Source organism: Canis lupus, chromosome 20 (assembly GCF_048164855.1).
Source record: "Canis lupus baileyi chromosome 20, mCanLup2.hap1, whole genome shotgun sequence".
Lineage (NCBI taxonomy): Eukaryota > Metazoa > Chordata > Mammalia > Carnivora > Canidae > Canis > Canis lupus.
In genome coordinates, this window is record NC_132857.1 from 19,123,681 (window position 1) to 19,151,478 (window position 27,798).

The 27,798-nt window shown below is 33.8% G+C and overlaps 1 protein-coding gene across 9 annotated transcripts in view; it reads right to left on the minus strand.

Annotated features, from left to right (window-relative positions):
* AFG2A (AFG2 AAA ATPase homolog A) overlaps positions 1-27,798 on the minus strand; it is a 350,459-nt gene that overhangs the window by 220,480 nt on the left and 102,181 nt on the right. For all 9 annotated transcript variants that reach the window (XR_012012857.1, XR_012012858.1, XM_072788489.1 and 6 more), the window contains exon 14: positions 13,017-13,143. Coding sequence is in view for 7 of the 9 variants with exons in the window: in XM_072788489.1 (XP_072644590.1) it covers positions 13,017-13,143 (127 nt within the window). In the remaining 2 variants the exon portion in view is untranslated. The remainder of the gene's footprint in view (positions 1-13,016; positions 13,144-27,798) is intronic.

A 27,798-nucleotide genomic window follows, 5' to 3' on the forward strand; every position in this document is an offset into this window, starting at 1 on the left:
GGTGATCAAAATATTAAATATACAATCAAAAACATTAGCAAGACTTTAAGAATTAATTTAGTTTAGTGGTTTAAAGTATGAAGTCTGAAATTGAACTGCCTGGATTTGTTAAACTGCCAGCTCTACTGAATTAGGCCATTTACTAAATCTTTCTAAGGAACAGTTTCCTCAGCAGGAAAACAGGGGCAATAATAGTGACTACCACACAGGATAATATTTTTAATAAACTAATCAGCCTTCTACCAGCCTTTGAAAAAACACATCTATACTTTCTCAAGAGGAAACAAGTACATCATCAAGCCTGAAAATATGAAACTAATGAAATACTCCTAAATATTGAGAAGTATCCTAAGTGTGCTTCTCATACATTAACATTCAATTTTCTTCACCTTTCTACTTCAGTAAAATATACTATCTCTTGCTTTTATTACATCTAATACTCTTTTTTTTGCACATTAATTAAAAAAAAACTTCGAATCAAGATTTCCAAAAGGTAATAGTATTATAAGTGGCTTATCATTTTTTCCATAACAAAATATACTTCTAAATAAGTCTGTCAACAAACATGTAACCGTCAGGCCATAGATTTTACTGGCTTAATAGACTGAAAAGTGCTAAAAAGTAAACACTATTACTTGATATACAACATAATGATCCAAAGCACTTGTCTGGTTCTCCTGCACTGTCCCTTCCAGGGGACAGAAGTATAATCTAGCACAAGGAGGAGGGGAGGAAGGAGGTATAAAAGTGTATTTTCATAATTTTAGCTATACTTTATTACAGTAAGAACCAGACTGGAAACTGTCCTTAACATATGCAAAACAACTTTTATTATTGAAGAACTTCTCTAAAAGATTCATTTATAAAATCTCTAGTTTGTCAGCCAAATTCTTTAAGAATCTTTCTAGCACTAAAATTCTACTTCCTTCTGCACTAAAACCTGGGTAGCAATGTTTGAAAGCAAAATCTTTGCTAGGATGTTCTGGGCCTAGTACAGCAGTGACAGGTCTGTGTAAATGGATTATCAAAAGATAGGCGAAGGCTGGGAAAGAACTGAGGTGCAAAATGCTTTATCTCTGAGTGAAGAGGAACTGTTGCTGAAGCAGAGCAGACATTTTCCTTTGCATTTATGATTAAAAAGTTTTTCTCAAGTGCGTTTAATGCTCAGGTTTATTGAGGTCCGCGCTTTACATACTGTAAAATTTACCATGTTTAGTTTTATAGTTAGAAGGGTTCTGACAAACACATATAGTCCTATAATCACCACCACAACCAAAATGTAAAATATTTTCATCATCATCGAAAGTTTCCTCATGGCACTTTGTGGTCAATCCCTTCCCCCTGCAACTCCTGGATCTGATTTCTGTCCCCGTGGTCCTGCCTTTTCTAGATTGTTGCATAAACAGAATCAGTCAGTATATCCTGTAACCTTTTGTGTTTGGCTTCATTCACCTGGCATAATGCTTTTAAAATTCTCCCATCTTACTGCATATATTAGAAATAATGTTTCCTTTTCTACGGCTAAGTGGTACTTCATTGTGCCTTATTCGAATTTCTTTACCCGTTCATCAATTAATAGATATTTGGGACTGTTTAGTTATTATGAATAAAACTGCTATAAATATTCACTTTTAGGTCTTTGTGTAGACAACTGTTTTCATTTCTTTTGGATAAATATCTATGAGTAAAATTGCTATATATTAATATAAGTGTATATTTAACTATATAAGAAATTTTTTATTTAAAAAGGTTGATAACTTCACTTACACTATGAAAAGAAAGGGGCACCTGGGTGGCTCAGTGGTTGAGTATCTGCCTTTGGCTCATGTCGTGATCCTGAGGTCCTGGGATCAAGTCCTGCATCAGGCTCCCCACAGGGAGCCTGCTTCTCCCTCTGCCCATGTCTCTGCCTCTCTCCCTGTGTCTCTCATGAATAAATAAACAAAATTAAAAAAAAAAACTATAGGAAAAAAGCTACTACATAGGCTGAAGGTACACCACAGTTTTTACAAGAGAGAACACACACAGCACTAATACTGCACATTTTATTGAGCTAAGCAATACATTGGTATTACATAAAATATATATGCTTATATTTGACTAGAATCAGAGATTGTAAGCAAATCACTCAGCACACACTGGGTGCCTAGTGTGTACCCAATGACTGCTAGTTCTCTCTCTACTGTTCAACTTTCCCTTTTCTCAATGTTCCTACCTTATCCCAACTCAAACTTACATAGCCTACACTTAATTTTAAATCATTATTTGTTACGTAAGTTATATACAGTAGGACACACACACACACTTCATCTATTGTTTTTTAAAGCAAAGCCAGTTCCACCTATTTTCTTAAGCTGTCTTCTGGATGGAGGAGGAGAAACCTGTGAAGGCGGCAGATACTGTACTGGGAAAACATTTCAGATAAGTATCACCACCTTGTGTCAAAACAGGGTAACTGCAATACCAAATTCATTGTAAAATAGAGACCAACACATGATAGAGACCAAAGGCTATTAGATCTAAGATCCAATCTACATAGATTATACGCCAGTACAACACTGCAATCAAGGCTTAGACTGTGCATGCTTTATGATAATACTTCAAAATTTACCTGTATTTCAAATTAGATAGTACATATCCTAAAGAAAAGAACTAAGTTTTCTTTTATTACATGTCCCTCTCTGATACTTTTGTACACCCCCTCCAAAGGCGCATGTACACACACAGATACACATCTGAATAGAATGCCAGGCACAGAAATGGTACATTATCATCAATTCTCTCTATGCACTTTAAAAATAATCGCCATATTGGCCCTTCTACAAATGACTTTACAACATTCAATACAGGGCTTCAGATTTGGTTCTTGGCTACAATGAACATCAAATATGAGATCCTAGGAGCATTAAAAATACATGTGAAGAAGCTTTTTCAAATTTAAAAGTGACTCAACTTTAAATAATCACATGTTTAGACATTTCTGCTTTAATTCAAAATTATTCTTACTTTAAGTTTTAAAAAACAGCATATTAAATGGACCAAAACATTACAGATATTGTAACACTGATCAGACATGTGTGAAAGGAGAAAATATGCGGTTCAACAAGTTTTCCTTTTTCTAAGAGTAATAAATTTTCAGTGAAAAAGTTAAGGTGTTCTTCAACTGTCAACCATAGTTTTTATTACACAACAGCAGCCTTAAGGCTGATTTATGGCTTTCACCCTTTTTCTGACAATCAAGTGGTTAAAAAGAAAAGCCATTTTTGCACACCTGGATATTTGCTTGCTTTATAACATGTTTGAAGAAAAGAACTTTTCAGTAACATGAAAGTTTGGGGAGGTGACACCTGAAAAAGCCCCCACCCCCAAAAAAACCCTCAGAAATTTGTTTGGTAAATAGTATCCTTTTATGCAACATTTGGAAAATCTATTATTTTCTGTCTCTAAGTCACAACATAAGAGAATTTTTGGATGTAAACCATATATCCGGGATTATCTAGTACATTCTTGACAGGCACAGAAATAATGGTCCAGAGAGGCTAAATAATTTCAAAGGATACATAGTTTGTTAGCAACAGAGCTAGGAATAGAAACAAAGATCCCCAAATCTGTGTCTGTCTGCCTCATTTTCCCCATTGCTCATTTCTCACCATCAATTCCTAGCCTTTCTCTTACATTCTATATATAACATTCTAATTCCTATCATCTTTGCCATCCGTTACATGTGCCAACCTCCTTTTCCTCTAGACCCATTTCTCCAGTTAAACTACTTACATGATGCAAAAGCCCCCTCTCCGATGCTATACATACTCCAAAAACTCATCTAGAAATGTTAAGATTTGGGAAGGCCTGTGCCCAAAATGCTATAAATAAAATGCTCAAAGAAGAAAATTACACAGCTCCTCATACAATACAATACTTCTAGCATCACAAATTCTTGAAACTGCAGCTATAAAAGTGGAGGTAAGTGATGAGGACATTAACCACATGTTTCAGCATTGTTTTAAAGATAAAAAAAATACTTTAAAATAATTTCATTTCTAAATTTCATTGAATGTAATTTAAATTTTGCCTATTTCCATTGGAGAAAACAGAAAGCATTTCAGAATATGTATTCTTAAGGTAAATTAGGTATATTTTACTTTCTTAAATTATATAGGTTATTTTTCAAAAGTCAAAAAACTACAGAAATTCTTCTTGATAATTAAGATATATTATACCTCTGCTATTAATAGATGTAAGACACACATAGAGTGGCAGAAATAGAATCCCACACTTGACAAATTATATCTATCAGATCTAATATGATGAATTTAATAAAATTAATTCCTCTATTTCTAAGGCCTAAAGCTCTAGCAGCTGCTGGCAGAAACTATTGGGACTTAGGAAAACAAATCTCTGGGGATCCTTGGGTGGGCCAGCGGTTTGGTGCCTGCCTTTAGCCCAGGGCGCGATCCTGGAGACCTGGGATCAAGTCCCACATCGGGCTTCCAGCGTGGAGCCTGCTTCTCTCTCTGCCTGTGTCTCTGCCTCTCTCTCTCTCTCTCTCTCTCTCTCTGTCTATCATAAATAAATAAATAAATCTCTTTTAAAAAAAAAAAAAGGAAAACAAATCTCTGGAAAGCATATGAAAAGTAGGAAAAGCTCAGAGGAGCTGAACTTGAAGGAAGACCTCTGTATCTGATCGCAGTGTGTCTCAACTTCTAAGACTTAAATCAAATTAATAACACAAGCCCAAGGCAGGGAAGCTATAACTTAACAGAAAACTCTGAGGAAAGACTTGGGCTTCTTGGTTTTGTTTTTGTTTTTTCTTGATGACTTTAAATTCAACAGCACTCCACAGTGTGATTCAGCTGGCAAATAAACTACCACAATGCTGGAATGCATTAGCAGAAGACATGGTATTCAGATTAAAGGCATTAAGTGACTCACTAAACTCTGGTACTGATCAGACCACAACCTATTACAGTATATTCATTTGTGGATGCCATAATTTCAGAGAGAAAGCAACAAATGGACAACAGTTTAGAGGGGGAAAAAAGGACAAGAATGCCAAAGATGAAATAAAACAAGATGTCAAGTCTGGAGAAGAGAAGACTAATTGGTGAGATAGAATATAAAGATAAGACACATAATAGTTTTCAAACATAAAGAACCATACTAGAAGAAGGACTAAAAATTGTTCTTTAGAGAACTCTGGCTGGTATGTTGAAGCTTTGGGGAGACACATAGCAGCTGGTTCAGGAGAACAACAAAATCCTAAAAATAGTCTGAGACAAAGAGGGAGTGCTCTATTTCATGAATTAATAAGTACCTGCCCCATTAGTATAGGGTGAATAAGCAAAAGATGGAGAAATGATGATTAGAAATTTTACAATGGGGTGAGGGGCAGTCAATGTATCAGAAAGTTAACCAGACTATCAAAGCCTTCCAAGTTCTCTCTGATCTTGAAAGAATTGAAATTAATTTCTTTTACACTTGGGTGTCAAGGGCAATATGTACAGTGTTATTTATTCTAACAGAAGACTAAATGCACTCCTATTTGCATGTTGATATCAAATATTATTTGCCAAACATCTAAACATAGAAACTTAATTTCTCAAAATTTAAATATATGAGCCTAAAAATTCCTATAATAATACCAAAAAGGGCATTCAACTCACAATTATAAAAAACTAAAAGGTGGGATGCCTGGGTGGCTCAGTGGTTGAAGGTCTGCCTTCAACTCAGGGTGTGATCCTAGAGCCCAGGATGGGGTCCCACATTGGGCGCCCTGCATGGAGCCTGCTTCTCCCTCTGCCTATGTCTCTGTGCCTCTCTCTTTCTCTGTGTCTCTCATGAATAAATAAATAAAATCTTAAAAAAAAAAAGTTAAAAAAAAAAGCCACTAAAACTTTAAGATTCAATATGCCATGAAGAAATACATTATTCATACAATTAAAAAAGCTGCATTTCTAGATTTATGGATTTTGGTGAGTTATTCAATTGTAAAGAATAATTATTTAGTCTAAAATATATTTAAAAGTTTAAATACTAAAAGGGTTTTTTAAAAGGATTTCATTTACTTGAGAGAGAGGGAGAGAGAACACAACCAGGGGGAGTAGGAGATGGAGAAGCAGGTTCCCCACTGAGCAGAGAACTGACACGGAGTTTCATCCCAAGACCCTGGGATCATGGCCTGAGCCGAAAGCAGATGCTTAACCTACTGAGCCACCCAGGCACCCCAGAAAATTACTGCAATATATTTAAACAATCTTCAGAAAAACTTTGTGGCTCATGGATGAAACACACATTAAGAGATATTACTAAACTTCTAAAAATTTACAAGAAAATATCAATGAAAAAAAAAAAAGAAAAAAAAAAGAAAATATCAATGATCAGTAAACTTTTTCTGTCAAGATCGAAGCGGTAAATAATTTAGGCTTCATGGGCCATAAATACTCTACGGTATTGTAACTACTCTACTACAGTAGTACAAATGAAGTTGAAAACACTATATTAACAAATTAGGGTCATTATGTTCCAGTAAAGTTTTACTTAAGGAGATCAAAATTTGAATTTCATCTCATTTTTACAGCTCACAAAATATTCTTTTTCATATTATTCAACAATTTAAATATATAAAAACCATTTTCAGATCATGAGAGATATAAAAACAAGTAGCTGCCCAGTTTGCTGAGCCCTGGGATAAACAGCCTTTATCTTATTAGCATCTAAATGAGATATGACCCATATATACATACAACCTCTGATGGACTTCTCTTTTGTCATCTTTCCCATCCCCAAAGTGGAAACCCTTATAGCTGCTACTGTAATAGATATGGTAAAAACACTTGAAGCCTTAAGAAAACAAAACACACACACAAACACCTTCTGATAATGACAAAACAACTTCTGAAAGTCCTATAAAATGAAGGTAAAGCTGAAATTGGAAGATAAGCTTGGAGGAGGCCTCCCAGACCTAACTACACTGCAGCTCACTTTATAACCCCCTAAGACACTCCACATCATTTTGATAAACAATATTAAGGATTAGTAAACATTTTTCCTAAAATACAAGAAAATAAAGAATTATGATTTATTTAAAATTTTAATGTCTATTAGGTTAAGCAGCTTGCTTTTGAGTTCCAACTTAGCTGAGAACAGTAATATTAAAAGAATGGCATGCACGACTAGGAAAGGTAGGGAGAAAAGCCATCCACAAACATATCTGTACCTTTTCTTCTAAAGGTACTTTTAGAACCCAATTCACTTGAAAATTGGAAGCCACATATGTTTAGTTTCTCATTTGCTGACATTTCTGAATATGCTAATTAAGTTCCCATGTTACAAAGATATCCATAAAAGCAACTTTTAATTTGCAATATTTAAGAAATAAAAATGTTATATCATATTTACCCCATCAAGCACATTTCCTCTCCCAGCAAAACTGAAGGAAATTAATGCCAGTTTATCATATCCATGAATTAAACATACTAAGTTAGAAAATGATTCTGAACTCTGAATTATTAAATATTTCTACACAACTTTCAAAATTTTCTTCAACTGAACAATCTTCCATAGAGGATTCAGAGCAGAATTTTCAAAATTCTACAAATTTACTACTATAAGAAAACTAGCTTTATAGGCTATGTACTTTACAGTAGTAATAATTATTGAAAGCCTACTATATACCAGGTACCGATACTAAAAGTAACCAAATGACTAAATTAAAAAATATTCATAAAACCAAACTCTTTTGAGGTTTTTTTAATGCCTAGGAAAGAAGACATGACCACTTCTTAATATTTGACACAAGTGCATGAAATGCCTTGGATTGCACATTATATTCTTCTAAAGGGCCACACAAACAAAAGCCTAACAAAGAACAATATAAACTCCTAGAGTTTGGGCTCTTTATTATTTGGGCATCAATAAAAATTCAGTTATTTGCTATTCTTAAGTCTCTTAATGCTGAGGAAATCCAGACCATCATCCATCTAAAGACAATGTGTCAACTTGACATTATACAATCTCATTAATCTTCATCTATCCCTCACATCCTGTCATTCTTATGCAAAATGGACATTTGGGAATAGGAGTTCTCTTCACTTACTTATCAGCTGGAGGAGAGAGTAGTACATAAAATGTTTATGGAGACTTCAGGATATCACCAGGGACCACAAGCAATCACTTTACTAAGTCTAGTGCGCTACATCACAACTAATGTGTTTGACGTGTAAATATGACATACGAGGAAACAGAATAATGTGATTCTTGAACTATGTGTCTTACTTCCTTTGCTGAATCACCAGAATCCCCAAGAAACTCCAGCTTTAGTTTCCCCAAACTACATCAAATTTAAATATTGTCCATGAAGGACACAAATACATACAAGATATGGGTCACACAATGATGCCAATTTCACTCCTCTGGTAGTCCAAGAATTCTCCTCTTTTTAGCATACTAACGTACGGTCACCATGACATAGAGGTTGTGGGTTAACAGGCAATAGACTTGTAAAGTATGCTAGCAAATTTATAAGGCCAAACACCTTAATTAAATTTAGCCAAACTTAGATCAAATGTATTATTTCTTTGACACTAAAAGTGTTTTTTTTAATTCGTTTTAAGAAAAAAACCAAAAACAATAAAAACCCAAAAAACACCTCTTTACCTTTTAGCATCAGCACATGAAATTTACTTTAACTCTTCTGTCAACTATATTTTTCCTATTACAGTTTCATCCAGACAAGGAACTGTCTAGTCAGTTCATAACAGGAAGTTTTGTTTTTATATTGCCTTTTAAGACTGTTTAGTTTCTACAGGACCTTCAGGGCACATTTTGAACGATCACCATGTTATAATCACACATGCACTGAAACTTTTTTATAGTGCTATTAAGTAATATACAAATAATACTCTAAAACTGTTCTTCAGAGGAAAAAATCTGTAAAGAAAAGGACTTTTGATGTTGGTATATATTATATGAGTAATAACAAAAATGCAATTAAGAAAAAAATCCATATTCCACACAAATAGAGAATTCTACTTTAAACAGAAAAGAATTAAAACATTTTTTACAAAGATCACTGATTATTTAAAGTTTGTTTTTTTTCCCCACAGAATTACACAATATGCAGAACATTAGACTCTGGTGTAATGTACCAAATTCAAAGTTGCACTTGAAAGCACAGCACATTATTTGATGATCCTGAAACGATTCTTACACCATTCAAAAATGTTTATTTCCCATTTACCAATTTTATGTTTTGCTGCTAAGAATAATTGTATTATTTCATCCTTTAAAAATTACTATTTTTTAAAGTTTTTCTTTATTTATTCATGAGAGACACACAGAGAGAGAGAGGTAGAGACACAGGCAGAGAGAGAAGCAGGCTCCATATAGGGAGCCCGATGCAGGACTCGATCCCGGGACTCCAGGATCAGGCCTTGAGCTGAAGGCAGGAACTTAACCACTGAGCCACCTAGGCATCCCTTTTATCCTTTACAAATTAAACTTTATAAATTTTGAAAAATTTGAATACTAAATTAAAAACCTTTAGATCCCCCTGACCTAGTGAAAATAAGTCTTTGTATATAATTAGCAAATACTTTCCATATCTTAATTTAAATGTGCTCATCCAAAATTAGTTTGTTAAAAAAAGCTGGATTTCTAATATCTAAAAATTAATCAAAGAATGTGCATAAATGCAAATATATGCATATACACATACAAACACACAAGCATATATAGAAGTACACATATCTATATACATAGATATTTGCATATGTTTATACTTCTCTCTGAAACATCTTTTTTTTCTCTCTGAAACATCTTAAACCAAAAGCTAATAAATCAAGAAGTGTTAACAGTGTGAATTAACATTGATACTTAAAATATTTATTTTGGACAATCACGTGTTTTTAGAACTGATGAATTCAACATAACATTTTATAAAGGGTTAAAAAAACATGGCTTGAATTTCAGCAAGATATTTCCTAAACTTTAATTTCTGAAACTCTGTGATGTTGAAGACTCATGGGTTGTGTTAATGAAACACTTCATCTGCCTTCCTAAGGCAAACATTATCATCAGGCAAGAAACACAAAAATGATGCAAAATCTTTGAAATGTAAAAAGAAAAAAAAGAAAAAAAAAGAAAAAAAGAAAACCACTTTCATTCCTTCAATCTCCTGTCTTTGGAGACAACTTCTGCCCAAAATCCAGTTACATATTTTCTCTAAGAGATCCAAGATATCCACAACTAAACTATCCTAAAAATATTAGAATGGAAATTCTCTACCATCATCTTGGGGATTTTGACTTAGAAAGCTGAGCTTTAAAAAAGGTCCCAAACCTAATAATGGCCCAAGAATAACTTCTAATCTCTACATTTATCTTTAAAATTTCTCAAGGTCTATTATACTAGGCGTTGGAAAAACTAGCATAAATTACATCTACTGTAAAACACAACAGTTACGGTTCAATTTAGGTCTTACAGGGGGAAAAGTAAGCAAAACAGATTATAAATCAATAATTCCACTGTTAAGTAACAAACCTATAAAGTGTTACACATATAAAGAACATGAAAAAATGTATCCTTTACAAAAGGAGTTAAAATTTATTTATCCTTTTCTGTTTCAAGAGAGATTATAATTTGAAGAAAGATATATCTGGACAAGGCAAGGCAAAGAAATGCTGCATCTGAGAAACCAGCAGATTCCACAGAACAAGAACATTTCAAAGGAGCTGGTTCATAGCCAATTATATGACAGGCAAGGGTAAGCTGGTCTCTGAGAGGGAAGCCTGAGTGGCTCAGCGGTTGGGCATCTGCCTTTGGCTCAGGGCGTGATCCTGATCTGGGGACCGAATCCCACATCGGTCTCCCTGTGAGGAGTGCTTCTCCCTTTATGTCTTTGCCTCTCTCTCTCTGTGTGTCTCTCAGGAATAAATAAATAAAATCTTAAAAAAAAAAAAAAAAAAGCTGATCTCTGAGAAAGTTAGAAGTCATTCTTTGGACTTGAAACAGAATTCAGATAGGACCAGGGAGAACCTGACAAGTACTGTGGTAGGAAGACTTCTAGTACAGTCACAAGATTCTGGTCCCCTACATGGACCCACACCTTCTCGCAGTGATTAAATCAAATTCTAATTTAGGCCCTGCTGTGAGGAGCTTTTGCAAATGTAATTAAGGTCCTGAATCAGCTGACATGAAGGTGGAGAGATACTCCTTTGTTGATTAGGTAAGACTAAAAAAGACATTGGGCTTTTCCTGGCAATAGAAGTTTAAAGCACAAGAGGGATTAAATATGATGGCAATTCTCATTGCTTTCTTTGAAAATGGAAGAGGACATGTGGGTGGTCTCTAGGAGCTGACAGTAGCTCCCAGTTGACAGCCAGTAAGGAAATTCAGTCCTTAGGCCTATAATCACAAGAAATAAATTCTGCCCCAATCATGTGAGCTTAGAAAAGGAATACTAGCTCCTGACAACAATATAGTCCAGCCAACACCTTGTTTTCAGCCTGTAGTGAGCCTCTGGAACAGATAACTCTGTTGTGCCATGCCCTACAGAAATACTAAAAAATGAGTGTTGTATAAAACTGCTAAATTTGAGGCAATCTGTAACACAGCAAGAGAAAAGTAATACAAGCACCAATCAGGTGGAGTCAGATAGCTTGATTTAGATGAACCCAGAGAAGTTTACTGTAAATCCAAAAGTCCTGTTTCAAGAAATGTATTTAACATTGAGGACACACTCTATCAACAAACCAAAGAAGTCAACTATTAGATTAGGCATTGTTGAGAAGGAAACCTAAGACATTTCAGAGCTCATTAGCCATGGGGTAACCAGAAGAAATGTCATAAAAATATAATGTATTCTTACTAGGAGAGAAAGGTTTCTTTCCTGGATTTAGCACTTTTATTTGTGAAAGTGAAAGGTGGGATTAGGTAATCTCTAGGGGCTTTTTCAGCACTTTCCATGATACTTCTTAAAGTACAGTCCTTTGTTTCTTTTCATAGACATCAGAGGGGTCTGGACCCCTGGGGCATGGACCCAGATTCTATAAGTGCTTAGAACATAACTATCTTCCTATAAAACACTGTATCAGAAAAGGAACAATTTATTAAAGTCCAAAGCTTTCTCACTTTTATTTGACCAAAATGTCTTTATCTTATAGTAAAATACCTAACTGAAAAAAAGTAAAGCTTGTTTTCCACGTGAAAACTCCTTTCATATCTTTGAAAGGATCATTTTTTCTAAATCCGATTTTAAAAACTGAAACTCTGTGTATATGTGCACAGGGAAGGAGGGAGGAGCTCATAAGGTCATATGAAGCCATAATGTAAACAAAAAAGAAAAATTGGTTCATGCTACAGGAGAAAATTTTTACTCTTAATTTAAATCCTTGGGAAAAAATTATACATTGCATATAAATTAGGCATTTAAAATTTAGTGGATTCTCTTTATTAAAACTCTCGCAGGGAGATTAGGTGGTAGCAATAGCTTGAAAGGGTTAATTTTGCAACTACATAGCTTAGTATAATGCTGTAGCCTAAGTTATTTCTAAGAGAGATAAAATCCATTGTCCCCCTATCCTCATCACCCTAAAGCAACTGCTAGGCCAAGAATTCTAAAAAGTTGTTGACAGTAACTTGAATCTAACCTGTATTAAATAGCCGGAAATTTACCTTAATATGAATGAAAATGTTAAAAACTTCTCAAAAATAAGTCAGATGACATAAACAAAGAATTTCAAAACTTCAATTCTCTACCTGAAAGTTTGATGTGACAGTAAGGGAGGGGAAATTCAAGGAGTTACAAAATAGTTTCATTAATATCAAATCATAAGCAATAAAAATATAGAAGCTTTACTTTGTTCTTTTCCTTTAGTTTAAGATTTCTGGTAACTTCTAAATAAAAAACTGACTACAAGGCAATTTGATAGGAAAAAAAAAAAAAAAAACCAACAACCTAGTACAATCAAATGACCCAGTTCTTGATTTTACAATATTCACACTACTGTCTTTCTTACCTTGTCTATCCTATCTGGGCGGTTAGTAGCTGCTAAAATTGTCACATCCTTTAACTGTTCAATGCCATCCATTTCCGTTAAGAGCTGAGCCAGAACACGGTCAGCAACATTTCCAGCACCTGAAGAACTAAATTTTAAAAATATAGTTTTAAAATTCTTTATCCCCAAGTACTTTATTACTTTTAAAAGACTGTATATTCTATAACACGAAAAATTATGTTTGTTTCAAAATATACAATGCTTGCTTCAAAATTCATTACTTGTTGAATTATCATAACCTAAAACTAACATTATTCAAATAATTTCTTTTCCTCCATCGACAACTATGCTCATTTTCTCTCCAATAATGAAATATATAGGATTATTTAAAGTAGTTCATCAAATACATAGAACATTGTATAATTTCATTAATACTTACATTTTATATGGCAAGTTTATTGACAGGAATTGGGAATAAAGAAACTAAAACAAAAACCCATTCTTCACATTGGGGAGAAGTTTAAAGACTATATTAAACAAAAAAAGCTACATTCTTTACCCACAACAAATGGGATATTTCTGATATATCTTGATATTTTTAAAAATAAATATTTTAAGCACATTAGCAGGCAGGTAGTGATCATAATCCCCATATCTGGAGAAACAGGCAAAGAAAGTTATTATGTTCCTTTTGTTAATATACCCATACAAAGCTACTACTAGACCTACTGTAATTTAATCACATTTTCTTTGCCCCAAAGTCCAAAACAAAACTGAATACTAATTATTAATAAGGAAATTCAACAAGTCTTACTAATGAACAAAACCCTTCTATGAAATAATCAAGGCCCCACAAGTAACAATTCTCATTAGCACCAGCTGAGATTTACTAAGAACTATTCAGAATTGAGAAATATGTAATAAACACCCGAGTAGACAATTACAGAGTATAATAGCACTGTAAGTGTATTAAACATATAAACTCAATCAGATGCATGGGGTGAGAGGGAGAAAAGGAAAACAGGATAGAAGGTACACACTTCATATCTTTGTCATCAGTGACAGAGCAAGTATACCTTAGTATAATCATCATGTAACATATTTAATTAGATAATTAGGATTTCTAAATAACAGAATATAGATCTTAACATGCATTACAAGTTCAAAAACCTGATGTAGTGTATACATAGGAGAGTAACCTCTAACTTTCATCAATCAAACACACATGAGGTTGTTATAAAAATCACAGTCAATTTGTTAAATTAAATTGTCCTTCCCAATGTCTAAAAAGTTTGGGACCAAGGAATACCAAAGAAGCCCCTGAGATTTATTTTGGCTAGCACTAATTCTTGCAAGTAACTAATTGGCAGGTGCATGGATTTGCTAATCTGATTCTAAGAATAAACTTTGAACATTTTGAAAAATTTGATTATGTACCTTTGAAAAATCCTCCGCAATATAACTTTTCCACATGAGAGTTTAACTGTCGGATAGAAACACTGTTAGCAAAAGCTCTAAGGACTCCTACATAATGCTATAAGCATCTGACACTGTAACAGAAATAAAGAATACCTTTGATGGGCTTGTTAGACTAGACTTGGCTGAGGAAAAACTTCCTGAGCTTAATTATTAATAAAAACTTCCAAAATGAAAAAGCAAAGAGAAAAAAAGACTGAAGGAAAAAAAACCAAACAAAAACAAAAGAATTTCCAAAAATTATGGAAACTATAAAAGATGTAATATATGTACAACTGAAATACCAGAAGGAGATACAAGTATGAATAGAAGAACAGTTGAAGCAATAATAATTGAGAATTTCCCCAAATTAATGTCTGACACCAAACTACAGATCCGGGAAGCACAGAGAACATCAAGTAGATAACTGGCAAAAATCTACATCCAGGCATATCATATTCAGACTACAAGAAACAAAGACAAAACAAACAAACACACAAATCTTGAAAGAAGGAATAAATTCAAAGGAATAAAACTGTTCACCTAAGATAGCTCCCCAGAAACCATGCAATAAGGGAGAGTAGAGTGAAATATTTAAAGTGCTGAGAAAGAAAAATCACCTACCTAAATTTCTGTATTCTGTGATATTATCTTTCAGAGATGAAGGAGAAATAAAGACTTTCTCAAAAAAAAACAAAAACCTGAGGGAATTTGTTAATGGAACTGCTTTGCAAAAAATGTTTTAAAAAGTTGTTCCAGGAGGGGCAAAAAATGTTTTAAAAAGTTGTTCCAGGAGGGGCATCCCTGAGCCATCTAGCTCAGTTGGTTAAGTGTCAGACTCCTGATTTTGGCTCAGGTCATGATCTCAGGGTAGTGAGACTGAGCCCCACATGGGAATCCGCACTCAGTGGGAAGTGTGCTGGAGATTCTCTCTCCCACTGTACCTCCCCGACTTGTACCCTCTCTGTTTCTCTCTGAAATAAATAAATCTCAAAAAGTTGTTCCAGGAAAAGGAAACGATTTAGGTTGAAACTTGAATCTACAAAAAGAAAGAGCACTAAAGAGGAATAAGTGAAGGTAAAATAAAAATTTCAACTTTCTTACTCTTAATTGATCTAACAAATAATAGTTTGTCTAAAAATAATAGTAATAACAAATAACAATGTATTCAATGACCATAGCATATGTATAAGCAAAATGAATGACAGAAATGATACAAGGGACTAAAGGGAGAAATTCAAATTTTTGTTATCATAAAATAGTTGTATTATCTGTGAAGCAGAACAGTGTTATCTGAAAGTGAATGCAGATTAGTTGTAAATGTATATTGCAAATTCCAGGGTAACCACTGAAAAGAGGAGAAAAAATGGAAATATATATTTCATATACCAAGAAAGGAGAGAAAATGTAATCAAAAAATGCTCAATTAAAATCAGAAAAGGCAAAAAAAAATACTCAAAGACAAAAATAGTAACAAAGAACAAGGAATAGAAGACAGTAACAAATATGGTGGTATTAATGCAACTATATCAATAATCATTTAAAACGTCAATGGTCTAAAACACACCAGTTAAGACATTTGTGGTAGGGGATCAAAGAACAAGATCCAATTATATGTTGTTGACAAAAAAAATCCACTTTAAATACAAAGAGAGTAGAAGGGATGGAAAAAGATGTACAATTCTAACGCTAATCAAAATAAAGCTGGAGTAGCTATATTAATTTCAGACAAAGCAGATTTCAGGTCAAGAGAATTTATCATGAATGAAGAGAGGCATTACATAATGATAAAGAGGTCAATACTCCAAGAGGACATTAACAATCTTTAATATGCATCACCTAAAAGTAGGTTGTTAAAATATGTGAGGCAAAAATTGATAGAAAAGGAGAAAGAGGTGAATACATTCATATAGTTGGAAATTTGAACACCCCTCCATCAGAAAGGATAGATCTATCAAACAGGAAATCAGTAAGAACACAGTTGAACTTAACAGCACCATCAACCAACTAGATATAATTGCTATTCAAATACCACTTCATCCAACAACAGCAGAATACATATTTGTCTCAACATCGAGGCCATAAAATCTACCTTAACAAATCATAAAGAACAGAAATCATACAGCATCTGCTATCAGACTACAGTTAAGTTAAACTAGAAATCAGTAGCAGAAAGATATTTGGAAAATTACAAAACACATGGAGGTTAAAAAATACACTTTCAAATAATACATAGATTGAAGAAGAAATCTCAACAGAAATAAAAAGTTTCATTAGTTTAGACCAAATGAAAATGAAAATACAATAATCAAAATCTGTGGAATGTAATAAAAGTAGTGCTTACGGAGAAATTTATAGCATTGAATGCATATATTAGAAAAAAGAAAGATTTAAAATCAATAATTCTAAGCATCTACACCTCAGGAAACTAAAAAAAGTAGAGCAAATTAAATCCAAAGTAAATACAAGAAAAACATAGGAAAATTAGGGCAGAAATAAAATTGATAACAGGAAGTCAATAGAGAAAAACCAGCAAAAGCAAGAGGTCATTCTTGGAAAAGATCAATAAAAATGATAAGCTTATAGCAAGGATAACTAAGAAAAACAAGAGAAGACACAGATTACTAATATCAGAAATGAAAAAAAGGGAAATCACTACAGGTCCCATGGACCTTAAAAGTTTAATAATGGGTTTACAGTTGCCCATTAAAATATGGGTTTGAACTGCACAGGTCCATTTATGTGCAGATTTCTTTTTTGATAAATATGTTACAGTACTTTTAAATGTATGTTCTCTTTCTTATAATTTTCTTAATATTATCTTTTCTCTACATTATTGTAAGAATACAGTATATAATACACATACAAAGTATGTAGTTGAACAACTGTTTCTGTTACCAGTAAGGCTTTTGGTCAATAGTAGGCTATTATTTTTTTTTTTTTTTTTTTTTTATGATAGTCACACAGAGAGAGAGAGAGAGAAGCAGAGATATAGGCAGAGGGAGAAGCAGGCTCCATGCACCGGGAGCCCGATGTGGGATTCGATCCCGGGTCTCCAGGATCGCGCCCTGGGCCAAAGGCAGGCGCCAAACCACTGCGCCACCCAGGGATCCCAATAGTAGGCTATTAGTAGTTAAGTTTTGGGGGAGTCAATGTTATATGTAGATTTTTAACTGCACAGAGGGTCAGACCCCTAACCCTTATATTGTTCAAGAGTCAACTAAATTATGAAATATAATACAAGAAAACTTTTATGGTCACATACTTGATAATCTAGATGAAATGACACTCTGCCAAAACTGACACAAGAAAAAACAGATAATCTGAATAGGCCTATATAAATTAAAGAAAATAACTCAAGAATTAATAATCTAAACAGAAAGCAACAGAAAGCATCAGACTCAGATGGGTTTATAGTAAATTCTAATAATCATTTACGGAAAAAAAATTTATCAATTCTCTACAATTTCTACTAGAAGATAGAATTAAAGAGAATACTTGCTAAGTCATTCTATGAGAGCACCATTATCCTAATACCAAAACCAGACAAAGGCATTACAAGAAAATTGAAGACAGGTATACAAAATATTAACAAACTGAATTCAACAAAGTATAATAATGTATATAATTCAATGATGCGTAAAAAAATTTGTTCACTGTAATGAAGTGGAATTTATCCCACATACAGATCACTGGTTCAACATTCAAAATATCAATAAATGTAATCTATCATATCACCAGGCTAAAAGAAAAATAAATCCTATAATCATATCAACAGATGTAGAAAAAGCATTTAACAAAATCCAACACCTAGTCTGTGCATAATAAAAACTCTATACCAAGTGGGTTTAGAAGGAATATACCTCAAAATAATAAAAACCATATATGAAAAGCCCACAGCTAACATCATACTCAATAGCAAAAAACTAAGGGGTTTTCCTCTAAGATTAGGAACAAGACAAGGATGTCCACCCTTGCCACTTTTATTCAATATAGTACTGAAGGTCGTAGCCACAGCAATCCACAAGAAAAAGAAATAAAAGGCATCCATATTAATAAGGAAGAAGTTCAACTGTCCTTATCTGCATATGACATGCTACTATATATAGAAAACCCTAAAGATTTCATCAAAAACTATTAGAATAAATGAATTCAAGTAAAATTGCAGGATACAAAATATACAGAAATTGGTTGAATTTCTATACACTAATAACAAAGTAGTAGAAAGAGAAATAATTCCATTTAGAATTACATCAAAAAGAATAAAATACCTAGAAATAAACTTAATTAAGGAGATGAAAGACTTGTACTCTGAAAAATATAAAACACTGATGAAAGAAATTAAAGACAACACAAATAGAAAGGTATTTTACTCATGGATTGGAAAAAAAAATATTGTTATAATGTCCATACTACCCAAAGCAATCTACAGATTTAATACAATTGCTATCAAAGTACCAATAGCATTTTTCACAGAGTTAGAACAAATAATCCTAAAATTTGTGTGGAACCACACAAACCCTAAAAGGCAAAGAAACCTTAAGAAGGAAGAATGAAGCTAGAGATATCACAATTCCAGATTTTAAGATATACTACAAAGCTGTTGGAATCAACACAACATGGTACGGGCACAAAGACAGACACATAAACCAATAGAATAGAATAAAAAGCCCAGAAATAAACCCATGTTTAGGGGTACCTGGGTGGCTGAGTGGCTGAGTATTTGCCTTTGGTTCGGGTCATGATCCTGGGGTACTGGGATCAAGTCCTGTCTCGAGCTCCTTGCAGGGAGCCTGCTTCTCCCTCTACCTTTGTGTCTGCCTCTCTCTTTCATGAATTAAAAACAAAACAAAACCATGTTTATATAGTCAAGTGATCTATGACTGAGGAGGCAAGCATATACAATGGAAAAAGACAGTCTGTTCAATAAATGGTGTTGGGAAAACTAGACAGCAACATTCAAAAGAATGAAATGATCCCTTTCTTATACTATACACAAAAATAAACTAAAAACAGATTAAAGATCTTAATGTAAGACCTAAAACCATAAAACTCTTAGAAAAACAAAATAAACACAGGTGGTAATTTCTTTGATGTTGGCCATAGCAACATTTTTCTAGGTATATCTCTTAAGGCAAGGGAAATAAAAGTGAAAATAAACTATTGGGATTACATCAAAATAAAAAGCACAGTGAAGGAAACTACCAACACATGAAAAGGAAATTGAATGGGAGTTCATATTTGCAAATGATACTGAGTGAAATTAAGATATGTACAAATGATATTGCTGATAAGTGGTTATATCCAAAATATACAAAGAATTCATAACACTCAACACCAAAAAACACAAATAATTCAATTAAAAAAATGAGCGGAGGACCTAAATAGACATTTTTCCAAAGACATACAGATTGCCAACAGAAATATGAAAAGATGCTCAACATCACTAATCATGAGGGAAATGCAAATCAAAACCACGGTGAGATATCACCTTCCACTTTTCAGAATGGCTAAAATTAAAAACAGAAGAAAGAACAAGTATTGGTGAGGATACTGATAAAAAGGAAACATTGTGTGCACTGTGGATGGGAGTGTAAATTGGTATAGCCACTGTGAAAAACAGTATAAAGGTCCCTCAAAAAATTAAAAATAGAAATACCATTTGATCTAGTTCCAGTAATTCCACTACTAGGTATCCAAAGGAAATGAGAAGACTAATTTGAAAATATATATGCACTTCTATGTCTATTTTTTTTTTCACTTCTATGTCTATTATAGCATTATTTACAACAGCCAAGATATGGAAGCAACATAAGTGACACACACACACACACACACACACACCCCAGAATGTTATGCAGTCATGAAAAAAGAAAGATCCTGCCATTTGTGACAACATGGATGGACTCCCCAGAAGGTATATTAAACAAGTCAAAGAAAGACAAATACCGTATGATTGATGTGTGGAATCTAAAAATAAAACAAATAAAAAGCAGAAGCAGACCTCAAAATACAAAGAATAAATTGATGGTTGCCAAAGAGGAGGAGGTCATGCAGAAGGAGAAATGCATGAAGGAGAGTGGGTGAAGAGAGTGAGCTTCTAGTTATGGGATGAATAAGTAATAGGAATGAAAGGTACAACAGGGAATATAGTCAATGGTATTACAATAACATTGTATGATGACAGATAGTAGCTACACTTGTGGTGAGTACAGCATAATGTATAAAACTTGTGGAATCACTGTGCTGTACACCTGAAGCTAATATAACATTGTATGTCAACTATACTTCAACAAAAAAAATAAAAATATTCAACACCCAGTCATGATACAGACTCCGCTAACTAATAATAAAGAGAACTTCCTCAACTTGATGGAAAAAAAAAAAAAAAAAAACTACAAAAAAACCCTGTAACACCATACTTAACGCTGAGAAAAAACACTTTCCCATTAATATCAGGAATGAGGCTAAGATATTCCCTCTTATCATTATTTTTCAAATATGTACTACAAGTCTGAGCTAGTGCAATAGCTAGACAAGAAAAGGCAAGAAATGGTATATAGATTGGGAAGGAATAAATAAAACTGTATTTGTTTGCAGGTGAAATGACTGTCTTTATAGAAAATAAAGCATTAACAAAAAACTCTTGTCAACAAATACTGCTAGAATTGGACAAACCTGTGCAAAAAAGAATCTAAATGCAGACCTAATACTCCTCACAAAAAGTAGCTTAAACTGGAATACAGACCTAAATACAAAATGCAAAACTATAAAAGTCCTGGAAAGTAACAGAAAAGAAAATCTAAATGATCTTGCTATGTTGATGACTTTTTAGACAAAACACCAAGGCATGATTAAAAACATCTGCTCTGCAAAAGACACTATCAAAGGAATGAGAAAACAAGCCAGAATCTGGGGTAAAATATTTGCAGAAGACATGTCTCATAAAGGACTGATATCCAAAATATAAAAAGAACTCTTTAAAAAAAAAGATTGAGAAGCCAAATTAAAAAGTAGACAAAAGACCTGAACAGACACTTCACCAGAGTTACACAGATGGCAATAAACATGAAAAGATGCTTAACATCATGTCATTAGGGAACTGCAAATTAAAACGAAAATGAGATGCCACTATACACCTATTAAAATAGACACAACCCAAAATACGGACACCACCAAATGCCGATGAAGATATCGAAAACCAAGAACTCTCATTCACTGCTGATGGGATTACAAAATGGTATAGCTCCTTTGGAAGGCAGTTTGGAAGCTTCTTTAAAAACTTAATATATTTGGGGATCCCTGGGTGGCACAGCGGTTTGGCGCCTGCCTTTGGCCCAGGGCGCGATCCTGGAGATCCGGGATCGAATCCCACGTCAGGCTCCCGGTGCATGGAGCCTGCTTCTCCCTCTGCCTGTGTCTCTGCCTCTCTCTCTCTCACTGTGTGCCTATCATGAATAAAAAAAAAAAAAAAAAAAAATTAAAAAAAAAAACTTTAAAAAAAAAAACTTAATATATTTGTACCATATCATCTAGCAATCATGAGTCTTGCTATTTACCAAATGAGTCAAAAACTTACATTTACACCAAAACCTGTACATGGATGTTTATAGTTGCTTTATTAAAATTGCTAAAACCTGAAAACAACCAAGATGGGCTTCAGTAGGTGAATGGAGAAATAAACTGGTACATCCATATAATGTAATAGTAATCAAAAAAAAAAAAAAAAAAAGCTAGGGGCCATGAAAAGAATGCAGGACCCTAAATGCCTATTACCAAGTGAAAGAAGCCAATCTGAAAGGGCTACATATTGCATAATTCTAACTATGTAACATTCTGGATAAGGTAAAACTATGGAGACAATAAAAGGATTAGTGGTTGTTAGGGGTTAAAGGTAGGAGAGGGACAAACAGGCAGAGTATGAAGGATTTTTAGGACAGTGAAACTACTCTGTATGCTACAAAGACGGATAACATGTCATTATATGTTAGTCAAAACCCATAGGATGTTCTACACCAAGAATGAACCCTAATGTAAACTATGGACTTTGGGTGATGATGTGTCAATATAAATTTATCAACTGTAACAAATGTACCTCTCTGATGTGGGATGATGACAGTAGACAGATGATATGTGTAGGGGAAAAGGGGTATATGGGAACTCTCTGTACTTCCTACTCATTTTCCTGTGAACCTAAAACTGCTCTAAAAAGTATACTTAGAAAAATACAAAAAAAAAAATTTTAATCTATATTGAAGCCATTCAGTTAGAACAAATTCTCTATAATCCAATATATAGAGTTATGTAAACAAATATCATGGCAACAGGGATAAAGTAAGTAGATATATATGAATAATATTAAGAGGATACAATCAATTCCTCTGCTAAACCAATGTCTCCACTGAGTCACTGGAAAATGTTAGATTTGAAGTGTCAATAAAACAACTCGAGGTTTAGACATACAAGAAAGAGGTGGGAGGCAAAAATATGGATCTTTGCCATAAAGATGGTATCTAGAATGATGTAAGTAGAAGAAAGTGTACTATGAGTGAAGAAAGATAAATAAATAACAAACAAAGTGGCAGAGTTGAATCCCGTATTATATACCTGAAACACACATAACACTGTATATAAACTAAACTGGAATTACAATTTTTAAAATTTTAAAAGAAAAAAGAAATGGTAGAGGAATTTACAAAGATGTATGTATTAGTCAGCTCAGGTCTCCATAACAAAATACTATATACAAAGGTGCTTAAACAAAAGAAATTTATTTTCTTGTAGCTCTGGATAGCTGGAGTCTGGTGAAAGCACTCTTCCTGGCTTGCAGATGGTGGCCTTCTTGATATGTCCTCACATGGGGGAGAGAAAGGGAGAGCAAGGTCTCTGGTGTTTTCTTCTAATAAGGGCATTAATTCATCATGAGGACCATACTTTCATGACCTCACCTATACCTAACTACTTCCCAAAGTCCTCATTTCCAAATACCATCAGGTGGGAGTTAGGGCTTCAACATAAATTTTGAGAGAATACAGTTTAGGGGAGAGCAGGGTGCCAGAGAGAGAGAAGGAAAACTGGGAACGGTAAAAGGATAGTGTCTCGGGAAAGAGGAAGTTAACTGTGTTAAATGCTGCTGAGTCAAAAAAGGAATAAAAAAGTCATCTTGATTTATCCATAGGAAGGTTTCACTCCCTAGCAATGGATGGAGTTAACATATAGACTAAAAAATGTTAACCTAACTGCTATTTAATAATGGAAAAATTCTTCTAATTTTTGTGCCCTACCTAGAGGAGTTTGTGTAACATAATGAATAGCTCCTAGTGAACAGCCTACTTACATCAAAAGAAAAAATTCTGAGCCCATAACAGCTCTAATTTTTTTTATCAGCTCTAATTTTATGTGTGCTATTGCTTTCTTTGCCTTCCCCTACTAGGAGCTATGCTCAAATAATGTGAGAACCCATCCTTACCTATGTCTTGTACACTCTCCCTTCTTCCTCCAATGAATTAGTAAGACTGCTAGATGTATTACTATAAATGTGAATTTATTAGTTGAGCCATTTGAGAAGTAAAAAAAAACAAACAACTACTAAATTTTGTTTCTGATTAGACAAAAGTCACTGTGGTATGGTATGTGGGGAGGATCAGAGGAAAAAGGAGTTGAATAATTTCATTAGAAATTTCAGCAATTCGTTCAATTCAATTCACCTCATTCATTCAACAAACATTCATTGCCTAGCAAGTCAGGAACAGTTTTAGGAAATGGAATGAAAAACTTGAGAAGGAAGTCCCCTATTCCCCCAAGGATTTAGAATCTAGAAGGCAGAAAAAAACCATCATACTTACTTTCTTTTCCAAAGTAAAAAACACAGGATAGTTCCTGAAAGACTGACTCAATAACTACAGATTACATTTGCTATTAATTTAAATCAAGAATTTGTTTGTTTGTTTTTTTAAGATTTTATTTATTCATGAGAGACACACACACACACAGAGAGGCAGAGACACAGGCAGAGGGAGAAGCAGGCTCCATGCAGGGAGCCCGACGAGGGACTCGATCCCGAGACTCCAGGATCATGCCCTGGGCTGAAGGCAGGCACTAAACCACTGAGTCACCCAGGTGTCCCTAAATCAAGAATTTGGATAGAATATATGAAACTAAATAAAACTAGATTAAGAACACCATTTACCCTATCAGTAATGAAGAAGTGGCTCTAACTATAACCATGGATGATTGCAGTACATAGAACATTTAGAATCTTTTCTAGAAAAATAAGAGCAATCTCATAGCTATCAAAGTTAGGTTTAGCCGGGGCTAGTACTGAATTCAATACAGACTTTCACATAATATTTGAGAGGAAAATTAAAACAATTACGTTAGATAGAACCCAAAACTATAAATGCTGAAATTAAATATTAAAAAAGATAAGTTTAGGCAGCCCTGATGGCTCAGAGGTTTAGTGCTGCCTTCAGCCCAGGGCCTGATCCTGGAGACCCAGGATCGAGTCCCACATCAGGCTCTGTGCATGGAGTCTGCTTCTCCCTCTGCCTGTGTCTCTGCCTCTCTCTCTCCTTCTCTGTGTCTCTCATGAATAAATAAGTAAAATCTTTTAAAAAAATAAAATAAAAAAATTAAAAAGATAAGTTTAACAGAATAGACACAGGAGAACAGAGGATTCTTGAACTGGTAAACAGGCTAGTAGAAAATATCCAAACTGATGCACAAAGAAAGGAAAAAAAAAAAAGAATGAAACCAGTGTACAGACATATGGAATCCAGTGGAAAACCTAAGAAACATATAGTGCCATATGAGACAGTTCCATAGAGAGATAAGAGAATAAAAGCCATATCAGAAAAAAAAAAAAAAAAAAAAAACACCTGAGAATCCCCCAAAACTATCAAAAAGAATCAAAGAGATCAAGAATGTACTCGGAATTCTCAAATGCTGAAGCCAATAAAATTGTTGCTAACTAGAGATAATAAATAGTCTATGACCAAAATTTACAGTTAAGGTTTTTTAAAAAGGTTTCTTTGTAAAATGACCGCTGCAATCAGCATCTATTATTGAAACATACACAAATCACCATATTTCTCAGTCTTAAGTATCAGTTCCCCTAGTAATAGAAACTGTAGATTTTATGGCACCATTTGTTTGCATACACACCAATAACTAACTCCTTACTCATTAAAAATGTCAAGAATAGATCCAAGTGTTCTAGGTCCTATTTTGCTTTAACTTTCTCTACCTGACCCTGCCAAGCCTAACGTAAACTTCTTTTAAAATGAATCATCATCATTAGGGAAACCTACATATACTTAGGAAGAAGCTGGGGGGGGGGGGGTTGATGAAAAGGGGGTATAACCATCTGAAATAAAATGAATTGGGGATAGAAAGAAATAGAAAAATATTTTTCTTTTCTCCCTTTTTATAGCAAAGTTCAGAAAGCATATGAATCATACTTTTGTCAAATAAATACCATGAGAATGATAACACTACAGGAACAATAACTACAGTTCTGGCTCCTCTATACATATTTCTTTAAAATAAAATAAAATAAATTTAAGGGAGAACGAACTTTATATTTTAAAAAATTCCAAGCATATGAATACTTAAATAAGCTATAACCATAAAAAATAAAATCACATGAAACATTAGCTTTGTCAATATTGTTTAAAAAGTACAAAGTTACAATAAAAATATAGCTTATAAGTTATGAGAACACTAAAATTATTAATATCTTTTCTTATAGGCAAAGAAAACAAAAGACAAAAGAGGCTGGGAAGTTAAGCAGATTTGTTTTTTTTTTACTTTAAAACAATTTTAAAGTTTTAAACATTTAACCAGTTTAAATAATTTGTTTTGATAATTAAGCATGTTAAACAATTAAAAAAATTTTAACATAAGCCTTGCCTTTATATTCTAAATAAAATGTGTTGACACTATAGTAATAAATTTATCTACAGAACACATCTCTTTCCCTCAGAAAGAAGTTGCATAAACAAATGCATTATATATATTTTTAGGTTTTATTTATTTATTTTAGAGAGAGAGAGAGAGCGAGCACAAGTAGGAGGGGTTGAGGGAGAGGGAGAAAGAAATTCAAGCAGACTCAGTGCTGAGCCCAAGACAAGGCTTGATCTCATGACCCTGAGATCATGACCTGAACCAAAATCAAGAGTCAGACACTTTAACGAACTGCATCACCCAGGAGCCCCACAAATGCATTATTTTTAACCAGTCATTTCCAATACCACTTAAACTGAAGAAATCTAACTGATGTTATACTGGATTTTGAAATAAAAATCTAGAGGAAAGCAAAATTGTATCATATTCTACATATTCCATTTTCCTGTAAACAATATTCTACATGCTTAAAACTCTACCTATACAACATACATAGAGTTGTCCAAGTGACAATAACATTTAGTAATTAAACATTTGAAGAGTCTATCAAAATCAGAGATTTCTTAAGATTCCTTGCTCACCTTGTTGGGCTGACTTAAAAATAATCTCCAGAACAAGATCTCGGATTTCCATAAAAAAAAAAAAATTAAGTTCCCTTGTTCCTGATAAACCATTTGCTTGTAGCATTATTAAAATTCAGTATATATTCTGCTTGCACAAGGCAGTTTATCTGTGCCCGACTTACAGTCTCAGGAACATGGACTGTTTTGATCTCTCACAGATGTGAGGGAAAACCTTCATAAATAATTATAGAAAATACCTACTGTTCGTTGAGTATCTACCTCTTAGACACTGTGTTGATAACAAATGACACATATGTAACTTGCTCTGTGCTGTGAATCCCATGTACTACTTTATTCATCCCAATAACAGCACCGTGAGGTAAATCCAACTTTTAATCTCATTTTATAGATAAGAAAACTGAGACAGAGAGGTTGAGCAATTTGCCCAAGAATTCCACAGCTAGCAAATGGCAGAGGTAGGATCTGAATACATACCTATTTGATTCCAGAGTCTATACTCTTTCCATAACATCATAAAGCATAAATAACTTCAGAGTTTTGCAAACCAAATACACCAACATGCCAAAGTAAGGCTGAAGTGTCTAAAACAGCCATCTTTTAAACCAGCACACAGTGAGGGAGATGGGGAAGATGTTTTTATAGTTGAAGGAAAACACTTAATTGTACTCTTCAGTACAATTAAATCGATGCCAATTAAAAAATAACCACCAAAATTCAAAAACTGAAAGCAAAAACTATTGAATGAATGTCAAAAATACCTTGAGTTTTCTAGCTTAAAACTATGCTGTCAGAGTATGATCAATATTCAGCATGAACCTAACAATAAATAAGCTATTTTAAATTAACAGGATATCCTATAA